This window comes from Rhipicephalus microplus, chromosome 2 (genome assembly GCF_043290135.1).
Source record: "Rhipicephalus microplus isolate Deutch F79 chromosome 2, USDA_Rmic, whole genome shotgun sequence".
Classification (NCBI taxonomy): domain Eukaryota; kingdom Metazoa; phylum Arthropoda; class Arachnida; order Ixodida; family Ixodidae; genus Rhipicephalus; species Rhipicephalus microplus.
Window position 1 is genome coordinate 298,815,367 of NC_134701.1, and position 18,697 is coordinate 298,834,063.

General features: G+C 46.3%; 1 protein-coding gene across 7 annotated transcripts in view; it reads right to left on the reverse strand.

The window, feature by feature from the left end:
- Positions 1-18,697, reverse strand: part of LOC119178697 (fat-like cadherin-related tumor suppressor homolog) — an 812,220-nt gene that overhangs the window by 131,034 nt on the left and 662,489 nt on the right. For all 7 annotated transcript variants that reach the window (XR_012888480.1, XM_075882464.1, XM_075882456.1 and 4 more), the window contains one exon: positions 9,304-9,759. Coding sequence is in view for 6 of the 7 variants with exons in the window: in XM_075882464.1 (XP_075738579.1) it covers positions 9,304-9,759 (456 nt within the window). In the remaining variant the exon portion in view is untranslated. The remainder of the gene's footprint in view (positions 1-9,303; positions 9,760-18,697) is intronic.

Sequence of the window (18,697 nt, forward strand, 5' to 3'; positions counted from 1 at the left end):
ACGTACTGATGGCCTTGAATGGATGACCATGTAAGAGAACTGGTTAAAACATATTGCCGTTATGCAGTGACACTTATTGATTATCACAGAAAATGGCCAGAAGCGTTTTTTTTTTTTTCAAGACAAGTTTCCACGGCGACGGTCAAGAACTTCTTGTCACAAGTGTTTGCTCGTTATGGCTACCCAAATGAAATAGTTTCGGATCACGGACTACAATTCAGCTCAGCTGAATTTTAGGATGCCATTGCATTTCTTCTGTCTACCACCGGCAAGCAAACAGTCTTTTAGAAAGGTTCAACAGAGTGCTCAAGTCTGTTGTCCAAATGGCATTATACGAGCGGCATGATATCCGTGTCGCAGTGAAGGACTATTGGGCGTCTACCGCTGCACACCTCATGCCACAACGGGAATGGCACCCGCCATTCTCCTGCACGGACGACTGCCACGAACTCGCTTAAGCATCGTTGGATTACCGGATTCTTCATTTCTCGAAAATCAAGCAAAGTTGATGGAACGGCTGCGTCAGCGTGTACAACAAAAACAAGCTTCTTCCAAACTTTACACTGACTGTCGCCGTGGAGCTCGGCCCAGAAACTTTGCCATCGGCGACTACGTCCGTGTGAGAAAGCCATCTGTTCACGAGAAAATATTCTCGCACTTTTCAGAACCGAAGAAAATCATGAATCAACGAGGGCCAGCCTCATTTCTTTTATAAGACAGTCGCGTATGAAACTGTTCCAAATTTCAAGCAGTACACCCAGAAGCCGCAGGGAAGCTAATAAGCAGTCAGCCTAGAATTCTAAATTGGAATCTGCCCTCATCGGACGAATCTTTTCAAGGTAGCGATGAACAATACAATGACTGTATTAAAGGCATTAAAAACGGCTGTCATACCTTTCTATTGTGTACTCTCAATGCAAACAGACTGTTGGTATCGCATTCATTGCTAAGAGCCTAAGTTAAACGAAGGAATAGTATCGTTAGGACACGATGTCGCATAACTGAGGTGAATGCTCGCTAAAGGGACAATCATCACTCCAATTGCCGAAGTGGTTTTTGCACTGCCAGTTATTTAAACACAAAGCAGAGGTTATAGTAGCACAGGAAGTTCAAAAGCATGTCTCATTAAGCGTCGAAATAGCTCGCTCGCGAATGATCCCTCAAGCGATGCAGCTTCACCCCCCCCCCCCATAAAAAAAACGAAGCAATGAATGTGATGACGTGATGTTTAATTTTTCTAAAACTCAGCTAGTAACCTTGAAAAGTGAGAGGCGTAGTAACTTAACTGTGGGCCATCCGACCCCAGAGCCACCAGCGATATTGAAAGCTGCGTGTACTAAAACTGAATTCCAGCTGCTCCAACCAGGATGCATGCTTTTAATAATGAGATGACATTAAAAAAACAAAAAGCATGCAAAAACATTGAATACAGACCCTAGCAATCACGAGTTCGAAATGGCAGAGTGTTTCAGAAGCTTTTGGTGGAAGGAACTACAAAAATGAACTTCAGAATGAAGATTCATGAATAAAGTACATCAAAGGAAAAGAGTCAATGCGTATCCACCGTGCACATGTTCTGTAGACGCGAAGCGTGGGAAGTTAGATAGTGATATCAAGAAGTCCGCTGACGAATCACCGCCAGTTTTACGCACTGATTGGACTAGACGTCACGAGCCCCTGCAGAGAGCACGCTTTATCATTAAACGGACTTCCACAACAGAAGTTGCGTCGGCTTTAAACATATCATCGTAGGTTACTTTTGACGCACGTGCGACCGCTTTTAATTCGGCGGAATAATTCTAGGCACGCGATTGAGACTTTGGTGGCCCCAAAAACAAGATGCGCATGTTTGACGCACCGGCATGACTATTGCGATGATAGACACTCCCAAACCCGACTATGGCGCAGTTTGGCGCAATTTTCGTTGATATTATCAGGATGGCGCAGTAAATCTGATTTTGCACACTATGGTGCAGTTGGTGCAGGAGTGAGATCATTGCACAATGAAAAGTGAGACTTCGGCAATGCAGGCTGTGCATTTTAAGATGACGATGACTTGGAATATTCAGCACATGGCACTAAAAGTGGTGGGAATGCCTTCCAGCATTTTGCAGCAGCCATTGAAGCAGGCAAGATCTGCTTTTAGAGCAGCTACCTCTGTGTTTGGAGCGTGCACGGGCTTTCCAGGACACTCACAGAGGAAGAAAATGTAGCTTCAACTTACTTTAGTGTTCCCTCAGTTTACATAATCATTTATATAGAAGCAGAGCCCACAAAAATAGGCACAATAAATAAAAAAAGTAGGATTATGGACAGACATGGTGACATAAGATAGTTAAGCATATTGCACCAACAAGCTGGCTGTAGCATGAAGTTCATAGCAGCGCACCCACGCATAGGCGCTGTGGTGACCTCGCTACTCACCATAACGAAAGGTCACTGCGGGTTCAGGCTTAGCGACCGACAGGGCCGTGTCTCCTTCACCTGCTGAAGTGTAGCACACCACTCTGCGCATGCTCGAGTAGCAAAGTCTAGCGCGGCACGACAAAAGAGACAGTGTTGGATCATAGTAGTAACACACAAACAATTTATTGCCTTTGGCGGCACCTGAAACCACAGTACAACGTCCCCTCCCGGGACGCGGGAAGAAAAAGCTCCCGCACACGGACATTCACGATAAAGGGAAGAGCGGGAGCATGTCGCAGCTGGAAATGGCGAGCTTTGACACGCCGGTCGGGGAAAAGTCCCTCGTGGCTATGCTGCACACTCTTGCGGTGGCCACCAGGCCTTGTCGCGAGAGTTAGAGCAGATCTCGTACGTGTAGGCCTACAGGAAGTGGGGCTCGGTGGGGTGCGACTACATCAAGCACTAGGCACTGCTGTCTGGCTTAGCGTACTGTACGGAAGCTAACACACAGGAAAACACGTCTGCCAGGAATGCCTAGGCACCCAGGCAGGCTACAATCTGGCAATTTCCAAAGGTGACCAAGCGAAGGAAAAACACGACCATACCCAGCGCCGGCCAAGAAGGAGCGAGTCTTCTTGGTGCGCACGTAACTCGGCCTCGCTGATTGTAGCTGTCTTCGAGAATACGTGCCGCGCCCATGCACGGTGCCACGCCCATTACCAAAGCACGGGAGAAGGAAAGGGAGCAGCCGTATAGCAAAAATGCCCGTGAAATGGTCACGGGCGCACCAAAAATCCCCACATCCTCCTTTTCTTAATTCACCCAATACACCATGCGTCTCTCATAATCATGAAGTGGTTTTGGGACGTTAAACCCCACATATCAATCACCCAATACACCGGTCTGCAAAGACGGCCGGTCATCGCCCATGCAAGCAAGGACATCAAGTAACAGCTAGCCTTAGCCTAGCCCTGCAACTCCTGGGGAAGAAAAAAAATGAAACAACAAAGAATACACTTGAGAAGTACAAAACATATATTTGGCCTGCATAGTTATGGGGGGGGGGGGCTCCGTGCTCTAAAGTTTGAGGAGTTGGTCTACGTCCATGTTGGCGACGCTGTTCATAGGTGGCTCGTCGATGGCGGTGGCAGCCCCAACAGCAGTGCCGCAAAATGGAGGTTCCTCCACCCCCCCCCCCCCCAATATGCCGTCAGCAAAGAGCTGCCATCAGTCTTCGAGCACTGTCAGAGCGGAACTGGTGCCTGCGTCTTCTTTGTGGTGGCCATCTTCTCTGTGGCCGCCTTTGTCTGCGCCACGTGCAGATCGCCCTTGAAGTGGCACTTGAAGTAGATGGCCACTCCGCACGTGGTGCAGAAGCTCCGTTGCAGGAAGTTGGGCACCCGTGGCTGCCTCGTAGACGTCTGGCACCGTGCAGCCTCGGAACGGCCACAGGACACGGTTTAAGGAAGGTCGCGTCAGATCCATCACTGTGCTTTCCAAGGCGCATCACTTACAAAAAAGCGCGGCACCTCCTGCCCCTCCTGCCGCGTCCACATGCCCATGCTGCGTTTTTGTGTCTTGGGATGCAGTGGTGGCGTCAAATCATGGATTCACATCGCCGGGGTCCCTGTTTGGCAGTTCTCCTTCATCTTTCCCGGCAACTAAATTTTTGGCTGGGGGACATCATTCTTGCTTGAAGCCCCAGCATACGTAGAAAGAAAGTGGCACACCGCTGACAGTCTCAAACAGTCTCCGTCATCTACTCAAGCATAGCACACCGCTATGCACCCACTAGACTAACAAATCATTAAGCGTGGCGTGGCAAACAGACGGTGTTCGATCTTAACAGTAACACACAAACACTTTATTGCCTTTGGCGGCACCCCAAACAATTGTACAACGTGTGCTGCCAGATGCAGAGAGCAAAGGCTCCCGCCTGTGGACATTCACGATAAAAAGGAGACTGCGAGCACACCGCAGCTGGCAATGGCAAGCTTTGACACGCCGGTTGGGAAAAGGTCCCTCCTATGCTGCGCACACTCTTGCGATGGCCACTGGGCCTGGTCGTAAGGGTTAGGGCAAACCTCATATGTGTAGGCCTCTGACAAGTGCGGCTTGGCGTGGTACGACCACGTCAAGCACTAGGCCCTGCTGTCAGGCTTAGCATACGGTACTGAAGCTGAGGCACAGGTAAACACGCCCGCCGGGGATGCTTAAGCGCTTAGGCGAGCTACAATCTGGCAATTCTTTAAGGGGATGCGGACGCAAGAAAAACACGTGCTTACCCAGCGCCAGGAGGACCCAGCGCCAGCAAAGGAGTAGAGAGTCTTCCCGGCGCGCATGTGACTCGGCCTCGCTGATTCTCGCAATCCCTGAGAACACGTGCCGCACCCGCGCGTTACGTGCTAGAAAAAGGAGCCGCCGTACGGCAGAAATGCTCGTGAAATAGTCGTAGGTGCGCCATCGATTCCCACAGCACACACAGAGACACATTTAAAGCTACTGTTACAATTAAACCTCGTCAATATATACTATATTCATGATGAGGACCTGTGGAGAACATGGCTAACTACACGCAAAATGTAGTCTGCATTAACGACCAAGTACATAAGCGTGCGCAGGGTTCCCTCTCCCTATCATGTCAATGTATGGGGCTGGCCTTGCCTGCCTGCGCACCAATGACCAAGTACCAATTAGCATTTCTTTAATTACATGTACCAACACTGCTAAAGAAGGAATAAATATAGTGCAACAGCAAATCTTGTCTAGAGTGCCCATCACAAAGCCACTTTTTTCTTTCTGCCAATGCTCAGAAATTATTGGCATTCTCGCATGATCGTCTGATGGCACGTGGTGGCAACACACTAGTGCATTTCAAAACTACCGCAAAATCTGGGATACACAGCCAACACAGGGACTGACACAGCAACGAAACATATAATCAACTGTCCGCCATAAATGTGGTGTGCCGCGATACACTACTTGGCGAAAACTGACACAGTTTTTTTTAAACGCAGCATAGTCCCACGTAGCCGATCATCTACTGTCTAGTTGCCAGAATAATTAATCGGCTGATTCCGTGCTTTTGCAGCAGTTTAATTGTACAATATGGTGCCTACACATAATATCCTCTCACGATGCATGCTTTCAACATTACTTTCGATTACAAAGCCACCTTGTGGTGTAGCAATGGCACAATCAGACAAAAAAGACCTTTTTGTAGCAGCATGGCGCAGGTTTTCCACCACTGCACTAAGGAGACATTTGGCAAATGCAATCTTATGCATTCCGTGCAGCTGGGTTGCAAAGAACACAATGAAAAAATATATATATATATGGCTGAGGCAAGACGCACTTTTATTTGACACTAGTGGTAGCCGTGCAACTGGCTGACACAACGCGTTACAAAATTTTACTACTGCAATGTAGACGTCCAACTAGGTGCTTGCTCAGTTGCTCATTGAGCCGCTGTGCCAACGACTGGTGTTTAAACAATATAAGTTTTTTATTTTTACCTTCCTCATTGACTGCCACGACTGGTGAACTTTGCAAGCTTGCTCTCGCCTATGCCGCGGCCACAACAATGCTGCACTGCCGCGATATTTGTTGACATCTCAGTAGCACTATTCCTTAGATTGGTGCGACTGTTCAAATGCCTCAATATTCAAACAAATATTGCTGCATTCCAATGCACTTTGATTGAACTTTAAATTGTTGAAAATTTCAAAGAAGTATTAAAATTAACAAATATATGTATTATTCTGTATGTAGGCCCCTGTAAAGGTAGTTTCATTGCAGTAAAGGGGTGCTAAGTCACGAAAGCACCTAAGGGGCACTGCAACACTTTTTGAGCATGGTCAGAAAATCCTGCCAATCGGTAGTACAAGCTACCGAGAGCACGCGCGCCAAATGTGACAGTGCAACACCTGGCCAACTCACAATGAATTATTTAGGTCAGCAAAAAATTGCTTTCGCTTCCCTTGACCAATGATGGAAAACGCTCAAAAATCACACGTAAATTGCCTATCTATCAGCCATTGGCTGATTTGAACACGGTGCACTCAATTGTTACAGAGAACGCCATGAAAGGCCGTCATTTGTCCCTGTGTGCGCATGCGATCGCACTAAAAAAGCAGCGTATTCGAAGAAAAAAAAAAGAAAAAAAAAATGCTTGAGGTCACAAGGCGCACACGACGTTTTTTCTTTGCCCCTGCCATCCTTCCCTGCTTAGCTTCCTGCACTTTCGTCGGGATGAGGAAAGAAAGAATGCGATTGCAGTGTGTGACAAATTTTTGTAACTGCGCTCATACGGAACCAATTCTTAAAATTTTTGCGGCGTCAAACTTGTGAAGTAATAATATGCTTTTCCAGTGAATTAATTCCATGATTACTCAAAAAAGTGCTTTAGGGCCCCTTTAAAGAAATTCCCATAACCGCAAAGCCCCACTGTAAGGTTAAATGAACACATTACCTTCACATCGATTCATCATTTTTCAAGTTTAAAAGCTTGTTACACTGGCTTATATGGCTTATGTATAGGTATTACAATGTAAGATATTTTAGTTTATCACTTGCATTGTGCTGCACGTCAAATCCTGTTAATATTCAAAGTTCTTTCCATTTTCTTTGATCAAGAAAAATGGCACCTGCTCAGACCTTGTTTCAACATTTAAAATACAATGTGCAGGTCATGACTAATATGCACAATTTTCTTTCAAACATGTGATATATGCTACTCGAATTCGATTTAAGATTGTTCGACCAAAATCACTCTTCACTTGATTCTAAAATTTACTATTCGCACAATCCTACTATTCATATCATTTTGCGGTGCTTTCTAACATCAGTTCTAAATAATAGCCTAATTTTTATTATTCATACTGCTTAAATAGTTCATTCTTTATTGGTAGCATCATCAATGACAGTGGTACAAGAGACCGAATAAATCATTAGGCTGCCGCACTTATATACAGCACATGGCAGCTAGCCATGGAGCAATCTACACATGTGTGTACTACGTGTTTAGTCTAGTAAGCTTCCTTGAGGTATACCCATGTGACAGCTGCATAAAATAATTATTTTAGGGAACTTTTATCTCTGGAAAGTGCTATGAGTGATGCTCAAAAATTTGAGTAGTCTTTATAGCTGTACTGTGTCCAATGTTTTGGATTGAGCGCCGATTTAGGGACATTGATTATGTCAACTGTGAATCTTACATTTAGAGATACAATAAAACCTCTTTAATTTGAACTCGGTTATTTTGAAATCCAGCTTAATTTGAAGTAGTTTTGCAGTGCCATATTTTACAATGTAAGTTAGAGCGGCAATTAGCACAAGTCCGGCTAATTCCAATACTTTGGGTGGAGTGTGCCCGATCCCAATCCCGATTTCGCCGCGAAACAGCGGGAGCGACAGCCCTTAAGAGCCACTAGGCAACGTACTGCTACGATACTAATAAGTGGCAACTTAAGCACGCCAGCCTTGATACTTCCAGCTCGAAAAATAAAATTGTAAACAAACAAAAAAAAAAAACGGTCTCGTAATTAACTAAGATATGCGCTTGCGGAAACCAAAACATGCTTCACTGCGACACAGCAGTGACGCGTGAACAGCATCTCGCATGCTTCTCGCAACGGCGCGTCATGATTTACCCATTCGTTCTCAGAATATAAAGAAATCACTAAAATACAGTCTGGGGGAATTCGTGATGTATTCAAACCTCAGAGGGCTGGTTGCTCCATCAACTTTCGCACTTGCATTGCTGGCGGAGTTCTTGCCTGCAATGCTTACTTCGAAAACTCTGTTTGAAAGCTTTGATTATTATGTGGGGTTTAACGTCCCAAAACCACCATACGATTATGAGAGACGCCGTAGTAGACGGCTCTGGGAATTTTGACCACATAAGGTTCTTTAACGTGCACCCAAATCTGAGCACATGGGCCTACAGCATTTCTGTCTCCATTGAAAATGCAGCCGCCACAGCCGGGATTCCATCCCGCGACCTGTAGGTCAGCAGCCGAGTACCTTGGCCACCAGACCGTCGTGGCGGGGCTGTTCGATAGCTTCAATGATCATGTTCTCCAGCCAAAACACATCGATAATTTTGTCACACTGTCCATTATTGAATTGTTCATTTTACTAGAATGGGTGAATGGTTGCATCATGAAGTGGTGACACAGTGAAGAGCAGGTGACATGCTGCCTGCGTGTCACTTCTGTGTTGCAGTGAAAATGTTTTGATTTTCGCAGGTGCAGATTTTAGTTGATCATGACAATTTTTTTTGTTGTTGTTTGAGGTGAAATTGTGACCTGATATTGCTGCAAACATAACCCTTGGAGCCGCAAACTAGCCAGCACTGTAAACGGCCAGCCCTGATTACTTTGAATGATTTCAAGTTTCTTGCATCTCACTTTTTGTATGTTCTGTTAATTCGAAAACTCGCTTGATTCGAAGGTTTCTCACGGTACCGGTGACTTCAAGTTAACGAGGTTTTACTGTATGTTTTGCACTTGTATATTTCAAACATGAGAGAAGGTTTAAACTGAATGTTTATGTGCAATGTTTGCAAGTACTCCTGAGATTAATCTTGACAATTACTGACTACACTGCCATTTTTGTACCAGAAAATAACCAAGCTGCAAATTAATCAGCTACTTCTCTATTATACCATGGTGGCATATTGTCACGTGCTACAAAAGGTCTTCAACTAGGAAGAACTGAGCCGGCGGGGAGACGCACCGAAAACTGGCAAGATGGCTGCTTCAATAATCAACAACTAGCCAGAGCACGTGCTGCCCCAGAACATCATCTTCCATTCTCGCAGGCAGCCGTGGCTTGCGCTCGCCGTAGCTATCGACCAAGTGGCAATATATTTTCTTGTTCTACTCATGTCCATACCTGAAAATGTGCTGGGCATGTACAGCTGTATCCAGTGGTGAGCAGGGGTCGGCAGGTGGCCCCATTGAGGCAAGGCTGGCTACCACAAGCATCCACCAGGTGGCAGGAGAAGTGGACGTTGGCTAGTCGACGTAGCTGGGCATGGCCCGTGGGGCGCAGGTGCAGGGGCAGTGGCAGGCCGCCCACCCGAGCGTCATCCAGGCAGCCGACCAGGCCCATCACTGCAGGTGCCCCGCCTAGGTGCAGCTCATGGCCTTCAAGATTCAGCACATCATGGGGACCCGGCGCCGATCCTGAGCCTTTGTAGTGTGCATCCACGGCAACCTGCGCGCTGCCTCCACGGTGCTCGAGGTGCAGAGCATGCCAGATGCCGTCGTCCACACGGCGGCCAGCCACATGCACCAGGCCTTCGCCACTACCGCAGTCAAAACGGTACTGGACATACCCGCCGGATACCTGTAAATTCCGAATCACTTTGTGCTGCATCACTTATCGATTCCATATGCTACATAAAAAGGGACAAACTCATTACTTCACGAATTTTACGAGACATTCTCCAAACAGCAAGCGTTGCATCCCACTGTTTATTCCCTTTGGCAGAAACTTTTACTTTCCGCCTGCAAATGCAATGCCACATCATTATGGCCATCTAAATAATAGTTTCAGAGCTAGAAAAGCATTTTGCAAAGTGCTTTCTAAATTTTCTTATCACAACAAAACTTCACTTGAGCCTAGTTGATACATAATCCTGAAGTCAAAGTTGCAGTACAAACATTTAAGAAAGGCCTGCGTAGGGGTTAGTTGGTTATACATGGTTGACACGTCCTTCCTGTGCATCTTTTTTCATGTGCAATTCAACATTCAAGACACCTTTTGAGGGAAAAACACAATACACACTAGCCCTGGCTTGAATCCTGCTTGAATCCTATATATGTCAACACATACATAAGCCCTAAGCAACCAACTGCACAAGCACTCGCATAATAGATCTAAAAAAAAAAGGAAGAACAGGATGATAGCCAAAAAACATGAAACAAAATATTCAGACAAGTGCAGGGACAACAAAGTATCACTGACACAATATTGAACTCTTTTCACCACAAGAGAAGTTGAGTCACATCCAAAAATGATCTTTAATATCTAGACGGTTAGTAGGACAGAACGGATGAAGTAATGTGATTGGCATGGCACAAGTTCTTTTCAAGTAGAACTTTTTGTTGGGCTAGTTGGTGCATATTTAAATGGAATGAATAATGCACAGACAGACACAAGAAGAGACATGAATGAACGCCTATTAACAGCTTGATGTTAATAGGTGTTCGTCCTTGTCTCTTCTTGTGTCCGTCTTGTTTGCGCCTTATTCCTTCGATTAAACAAAGTGTTTTTGTTTATCTTTTCTTACTTTGTGGTAATGTCACAAGTGCTCTCTCGGCAGTAAACCTCTCCTGGCTTGCTGCTCTTTGCTCATGTCCTAGACAAGAATGTACGCTAAAAACCGTTCTTGGCGAATCAATAGGTAGTTGGCATTACATGTAGCTAAACATTTGTACCATTGTCCGTTTGTGATGAATTATTAGTTTTGCCTAGCCACATACAGCTTTGCTACAAGACCTCAATGGCATTTCGTTTGTAGGCATGTTCCTAAGATAGGATCTGTCCAGGTATTTAGCTCCGAGCTAAGTGTTAAAAGTGGATCGTTTTCGTGCAAGCTGAGAAGTTGATTACACAGAGGAGTATAGGGTAGCTCATGGTCGGGTATAATGTCGACATTATACCGACTACCGGCATAGTTCTTACACTATGCTCATAAAGGTCAGTTATATTGAGACATCATATCCTGTTAGCTGAATGTAACCGCCTTGATGCAACTTGGCTTATTAACAGTGCTTACTGTAACTGCAGAAGTGGTGATGAATGTCAATGCCACTTCCAACATGCTAGAGCAGCTATAGCTTCTGTTAGTGGTGAACAGTAAATAACAAAAAGTGCCCAACCAAATAACCAAATGCAGAAATTCAATTGATGTTGCAGAGCTCCACTAACATTCTGACATGGCTCTGTTCCCCATCCAGTAGTTGCACAAAGCACGCAAGACCCTTTCACCCACTCCCATACTATGACACCACTCGCTCATTGCATGCTTTCTATATGGAGGTTGCAGCTATCAACATGCACATTGTAATGATCATATTAGAGGGCCCGTAAACTACCTGGAGATATAAATTTAGTTCTACCATTGATTGAGTGTACAACAAACATGTAGCTGCAAGGATTTTGCAAAGAGGCGTCATAATGACAGAGTTACATGCACTAAGTTCTGTTTGTCGTCTCATCTCTCCTCCTGACCGAATGCTCTGCTTGACCGTATGAGGAGGAGGATAAACACAAATAGGTTATTTACGTAGCTAACTTGATCAGATTTTCCGAGTGACGTTTTGACCAATGCTAGGGATACACAAAGACTTGGAGAAGAGCATGAGATTGCTATTTTGACAGTGCGGCATACCTGTGGCTCTTAACACTACTGCGTTTTGCATCATGATGACAGTTTGAACATGATGTGCGTGTCTACTTGAAATGTTTAAGAAAATACAGAAAGTATGGCCCATCCCCCCTGAAGGAAACCATAATGGGATGCAAAACAGCAGTGGTCACACGCCGTTGACCCGGCTGAAACGGACATCAACGCGCAAACTGGAAGAACGGTTTAAAGCGAAGCACGGTTTAGCTTTTACTCAAGTGAATGTTTCTTTAAAACGCTAAGACACCGGAGGTGGGTTGGATTTTGTGTAGGTTTCATGGCAGATAAATGAGCCGTAAGAGTGAGTGTTTCCACTCAATGTGTGCTTGAACGTTGCGAGCGCGTGAGAGGGTGAAGTGGGAGAGATGACACGTGGCGAGCGGCGACAAGATAGGAAGAGAGTGATGTGAATGCGCGCACACTGCGGGGGAAGGCATGACCTACTTGGCAACACCCCTACAGCTGCAACCAGGAGAGCGTGGTGCGAACAGAGGGACAGCGATACACAGGCTAGTCAAAGAGCTGCTTCGCATCTGAAAAAAATTGCAGCATATACAAGGGGGGAATAATGGAGAGTGAGACGCAGCATCCGTCCGTCCATGCATCCGTCTGCGTGACCGTCCGTGCGTGCATCTGTTCGTGCACCCGCACGTCCACCCGTGCGTCCGTCTCTGTGTTAGTCCATGCATCTGCCCCTGCGTCCGTCCATGCGTCCATCCGAGCGTCTGTCCATGCATCTTTCTGTATGTCCGTTTGTCCATCTAGTCAACACTCCAAGTACCACCATCTCACATCTTTTCATCATATATTCTGCATATAGAAACACCGCCATTCAGCTTATATTCCAAGAACTAAACGAGAGGTGGCACACGCACACTTTCTTATGGCTTGAGCTTCGCGTCTACTTCCCACCTTTAACCACCTCGACTTCATCGAACGCACTAGTTCACTGTATTCATGGCACTGCGGCCCAACGCTCGCTAAACCTTTCTAAAACCAAGGAGGTTACGCCCCGCGAGTACAACATCCCTGCGTTCGTCCATGCATCCGCCCCTATGTCCGTCCATGCGTCCATACGTCCGTGCAGCCATCTGTGCGTCCTTCCATGCATGTCTATGTGTTCGTTCGTCCATCTAGTCCCAAGTGCCACCATCTCACATCTTTTCATCATATATTGCGTATATAGAAGCACCGCCATCCAGCGGACATTCCAAGGACTAAACGAGAGGTGGCCCAAGCACACTTTCTTACGGCTTGTGCTTCGTGTCTACTTCCCACATTTAACCACCTCGAGTTCATGGTATATACTAGTTCACTATATTCATGGCACTGGGGCCCAATACTTGCTAAACCTTTTTAAGACCAAGGAGGTTACGCCCAGCAAGTATATGTAGCAACCCTTTCTTGTCAGATAGTGCTCAATGTACATGCCAATGGCTGTTAATGCAGAATGAGAGACAGGGTAATTCGGCTTTCAGTTAATGTGCACGCTGTGAATTTTTATTGTTCAACAACGCACAGGAGAAATCTCCCATCAGCACCACCTTGCAGGTCAAAGCGTAAGACACGTTACGCACTACTACGAGGGACGAACGGGTGCCACTTTAAGAAGCTTCGCCCCTAAAATTCAGCCAGTGCTGCTTGGCAGACGCTGGTCAAATAGCAAGGCTGGTGGCATGCAACACGGTTGAATGGAGGGGAATGAACTGGGATGAAGTGGCTGGAGTAGCAGTGGGTGAGCTGTGGGAATAATGCAGAAGGAGGAGTAGCACATATTCGCAGTGCAATCTTTTCATAGAAAGTGGGTAAATCCCACAACGGGTATTTGCTTCAACCAAAGAATTACTAGGTGGATCGATGTATAAGTGTAATAGTGGAGAGCACATCATAAAGCCACCAGAAACATTGGATTAACAGTGTCTTCTGGTGACCACGCTAGACAACATGTGGTCTGGCGCAATTCCTGTTTGAACACAGACAACAATGTTATCGAAACAAAATGCACCTGACAGTGTCATGATATTAATATTGTCACATCGCCTAAAAGGTCCAGGCGAGGTTTATTGATCGTAGAGCAGTAGGGCTCTTGGCAAAATATGTCGGTTAGGCTCTGTCTCGAAAAGGACAGCACGGGCACTTTTTTTTTTTTCGGGACCTATGCCTCTGGCGATGCATTTCAACCATTACTACAGGTGGCATTATTCTCCCTTTCGCGAAACAGGGCATCGCCTCGATGCTCAAGGAAAGTTGTAAGGAAAAAAGCAAAATAGAGATCATGCAGCTTGGACAATGCTCAGTCAATGAATGGTGAGGCAATGTCATCAAGACAAATAAAAGAAAATGAACAATAGGTAAAATTATGGACGCACAATATAAGGCTTCATGCGCACGACAGAAACTATGTTGGAGCTCGGTTGTTTTCCTTGTACTCGTGTTGGCGATGCAGTGTCTGTCCGGAACCACTTTGTAGGTAATGTCATTCAGGTGGTGTAGAACTTTATAGACACAGAAGTACTGACAAAGAAATTTCTCAGAAAAGCAGCAGCAATGAACATGTGTCCAGACCTAAACTTGGCCTCCTAGACTACAGGACACGTCTCTGCAGTGGATTCAGTAGTGCAGTGCATTTGCCTGCTTTTGCAGATCGATGTGCAGCCGCCTGAGAGCTTCCTCAGCACGCTCTGCAAACAAATTCTTCAATGTCAATCGTCAGCTGACCTGCGTCTTCAAAACAAAGCATTGCGTCTAACATTTGTACGTGGACGTGAGGCAGGGTTGGAGGGAGACAAGGAGGAAGAAGAGGTTAGAAATAAAGAAGATGGCTGACACCCCAGCCTAGTACTGTGTATTATTACAAATTGGCGCAGCCGCGTATACTTTCTGTGCGGACATTCAAGATGTGGGTGGACTTCATCATTGGAGCAAATCAACGCGGTAGAATCCGGATCTTGACCGCAACGCCTCAAGATGAAGAGGAACTAGCACTTCCGGAAGCCGTGAGCACTGACGCATTTGTTTCTTCTATAAGCACTAAAATGAAGCTCCCTCCAGACCATTTACTTGCTAAAAGAACGGTGAGGATCAACATGAAACTTCAGGATTATGAGATTTTCGTGCTGACTCCAGTAAGAAACGACGCGAAGCCTGCTACCACTGCTTCGCCTGATAGTTCCATCGAGCTGATCAACAAGTTTCTTGAACTGCACCAAGAACAGAATAGGCAGCAAAATGATTTAATGCGCTTGCTTGTAAACGCGAGGGAATGATTAAGCAGACCGAGTCGCGAACAAGTGAAGCCACACATGTTTGACGGAGAGTCTAATAGTCCCGAGTCCTGGCTCACGTTTTACGAGTATGCGTGCAATGAAAACTACTGGCACAGCGACGAAGATAAAGTGAAAAGCATGCGACTATTCCTATCAGGCATAGCAAAGAGTTGGTATGAATGGCGTCTCAACGCTCACAGCAACAAACCATGGACAGAGTGGAAAGCAAGCTTTCTGAGCTCCTTCAGCGAGAACAAGGTGTTGCTATGGGACAAAGCAATCACGTTCAAATACAGGTCTGGATCTGCACTCAGCTATTTTTATGAGAAAAGGCGCTTGCTACAGCTGGCGGACTCATCTTTGCCTGAGACGTCTGTGTTCCACTTATCATTCATGGTTTAAGTCCGGACCTCCAGAAGCAAATACAAATGCGAGGACCCAAGACGGTCGAAGAACTTCTGCAGGGAATGCGAAACCTCTACCTCCAGGACCTAGGAACCCAACGTCCACCCATGACACCTGCTGCAAGGAGTACCGGGGCCACACGAGCTGAGGAACGACGCCCGCTTGCAAGCTGGAGACCTACTGCAACACCCGTATCCTTTGTCAACGCAACATTGTTGTGGGAGGGAACTGAAGAACTTAAGTTCCATAACGAAAAGTTCACAGTCCCAGAAACAATGGTGCCTCGAATTTTGGAGCTCTATCACGACTCCCCGCACTCAGGTGGACATGACGGCTTTTGGAGGACATATCAGAAGATTCGTCAGCGTTTCCAGTGGAAACACATGAAAGAGGACGTTCAAAGGTATGCTCAGTCTTGTCATCAATGTCAAGTTCACAAAGCCAAGTACCTTCAGAGAACAGCCGAGATGGTTTTGCCTCAACATTCCGACGTACCATTTGAAGTCATTCATCTGGATTTCGCAGAGCTCAAGAAGAAAGCTGCGGGAATAAGAAGAACGCAGTCTTTCCTAGTGGCAATAGACCAGTGCACAAGAATAGTGGCTGCACGGCCGGGAAGGGAAGACGAAAATAGTGTGATCGCTCTTTTGAGTCGGGAGATGTTCAAGAATACGAAAGTAGTAATATCAGACAATGGGCCAGCGTTTCTCAGTCAACGTTTGCAAGATTGGGCGAAGGAACGAGGAGTTGTATTGCGACGCTGCGCTCCGTACCATCCTGCAGGAAATGGCATGGCTGAAAGAATCATTCGGGATTTGAAGCAGTTCATTTCAATGTATCCAGGTTTTCAGGGTGGATAGAAGTGCTGCTTGGAGGCAGCTGTCGGTCATCACAATCGGTCACACACGGCGAGCATCGGCTGTAGTCCATATTTTGCAGCTTTCGGAAAGGTACCAGTGCTTCCTGCTGATCAAGAACTTTGCATTGCAGATCGCCTGCAATTGTGCGAAAAACGAAAACCTTCGGAAGCCTACCAGCGATACCGGGAAAGTATGAAGAGGAACTTTGACCGTCGCCACAACACGAGGATACCTCAGATACAACTGAACGATCTGGTGCTTGTCAGAAAAGGCCTTCCCGGCACAAAGCATGTATACATGGGACCTTATCGCGTGGTGCAGATCGCAGTGCAACATGGCATTCTCAAAAGGGTCGGTTACACCAACGATGATGGTGTGCTGGAGTTTGCGACCATTGGAAACGTTTTCAAGTATCACCCCAGGAGGGATGAGTCTTCAAAGAGGGGGAGTGTACGTGGACGTGAGGCAGGGTTGGAGGGAGACAAGGAGGAAGAAGAGGTTAGAAATAAAGAAGATGGCTGACACCCCAGCCTAGTACTGTGTATTATTACAACATTGTCTAAAGTTTGCAGCTGAGAGAAAGCGAAACGGCATAAATCCCATTGTCTCTTAAACAGTAATGTTATACACGTACGTCACATATGGCAGGATCCATTCTCATGTTTTATATTGGACGTTGATGTACATGGAGATGATGTCTGCGACTGTCTTGTTTAGTCTCTAGGTAAATTTGTTGGTCTGCACATGGTCAGCAGTCGTCCTTCAATGCCTGGTGTTACTTAGTCGAAAAACATCATACATAAGCTGTGTAGTGAATGGCGAACAACCTCTGTCTGTTATTACTACTGAGGGAGCACCGTGAAGTAGCACAATGTCAGACATGAAGAACTGCACAACCTTAGAAGCTGTGGCTCGTGGCATCACCTCTGTCTCCATGTAGCGTCTGTCTGTTGCGACAATTACGCATATGTTGCCGTCGATTGACAGAGGAAACTGGCCGAGATTATCCATGCCGACTTGGTCAAACCATTTGCGAAGTGGGTCAGCCTTCGCCGTACATCTGGATGCTTATCGAAAGTGCTGGTCAATAGTATGCATCCCCTACTCGAACAAGTGTTCGTGAGTAGCCTAGGTAGTCAGAGGTGGGCTCGTCATGACAAGCGAAGGGGACCTCGTTGCGCATATCTCTTTAACTATGAGGAAGTAGGCGCAGCTCGAAAAACGAGCATTTTTCTTATACAGAATGCTGTCTTGAAGGCAGAAGGAAGTCAACGTTGTCTTGAAGTCAGAAGGAAGTGGTATAGCCTCAGTAATACCGTCTAAATAATCGATGAATGGTAAAATCTCGTCGTTGCCTCCCTGCCACCTGCTCAAGTTCGATGAACTAAGGACACCTAGAAAACCATCACCGCTTTCTGCTTTGTGGGCAACGGGTTGAATGAGCACACATGATAGTGTGTCGACGTCTTCCCGCTTTCGGCCAGATTTGTAGACGATGGTTGCATCAAACTCCTGTAGGCGCAAGCTCCACTGGGCAAGTTGTCCTGGGAAATCATGTATGTTCGCCAACCACTAGAGAGCATGATGGTCCATCACCACATTGAATGAATGACCACAGAGATAAGAGCGAAACTTGGTGATTGCCCATTACTGTGAGACACTCTTTCTATGCGGTAAAATATTTCGCCTCAAAACAGGACAGTGAGCGGCTGGCATAGGCTAGCTCCTTAAGTTGTGGGTCGTGCGTCCCATCGTAAGTGTATGTAGCCACCTCTCGTTAGGTCTTGAAGCAGTCGTTAGAGGGCAGTACTTGTACATATAACAAATGCATACATGCTCGAAATTCAAGACATTAGATAGCGTTACTTGTAGTACGATACGCGCAAGGCGGAGAGGGCTCGCGCTCGAAGACAAAATCCCGATGTGCAAGTGCACGAGGCAGAAGCGCATTGTTAAGCTGCGTGGCGGTGTGGACAAAATCCCGATGTATGAGCGCGGGAGGACGAAGTGGAGCAGCAGCTGCGCCAGGCCGCACGAGAAGCTGTATCTGGCGTTCAATATTCCAATCGAAGACGTCAAAAGATTCACCGACCAGGACATGTGCATATACGACAGGTCGAGACTGTTCCTGCTAGTCCCCGACTTCAATGTTGATGTACTGGACCTGCACAAACATTGGTTGTTGCAACGACATTTTGCTCATGAGTTTCATTTGAGGTATGGAGTGAGGTATTTTAAATAGCAAGAGCTTTGCCCCATTTTTCATCATTCACCCCGTGCATATGCCGTCATTTTTTCTTCTCCGTGTTGATGTTGCATGAGCACTGTGCCGAGGCATATGT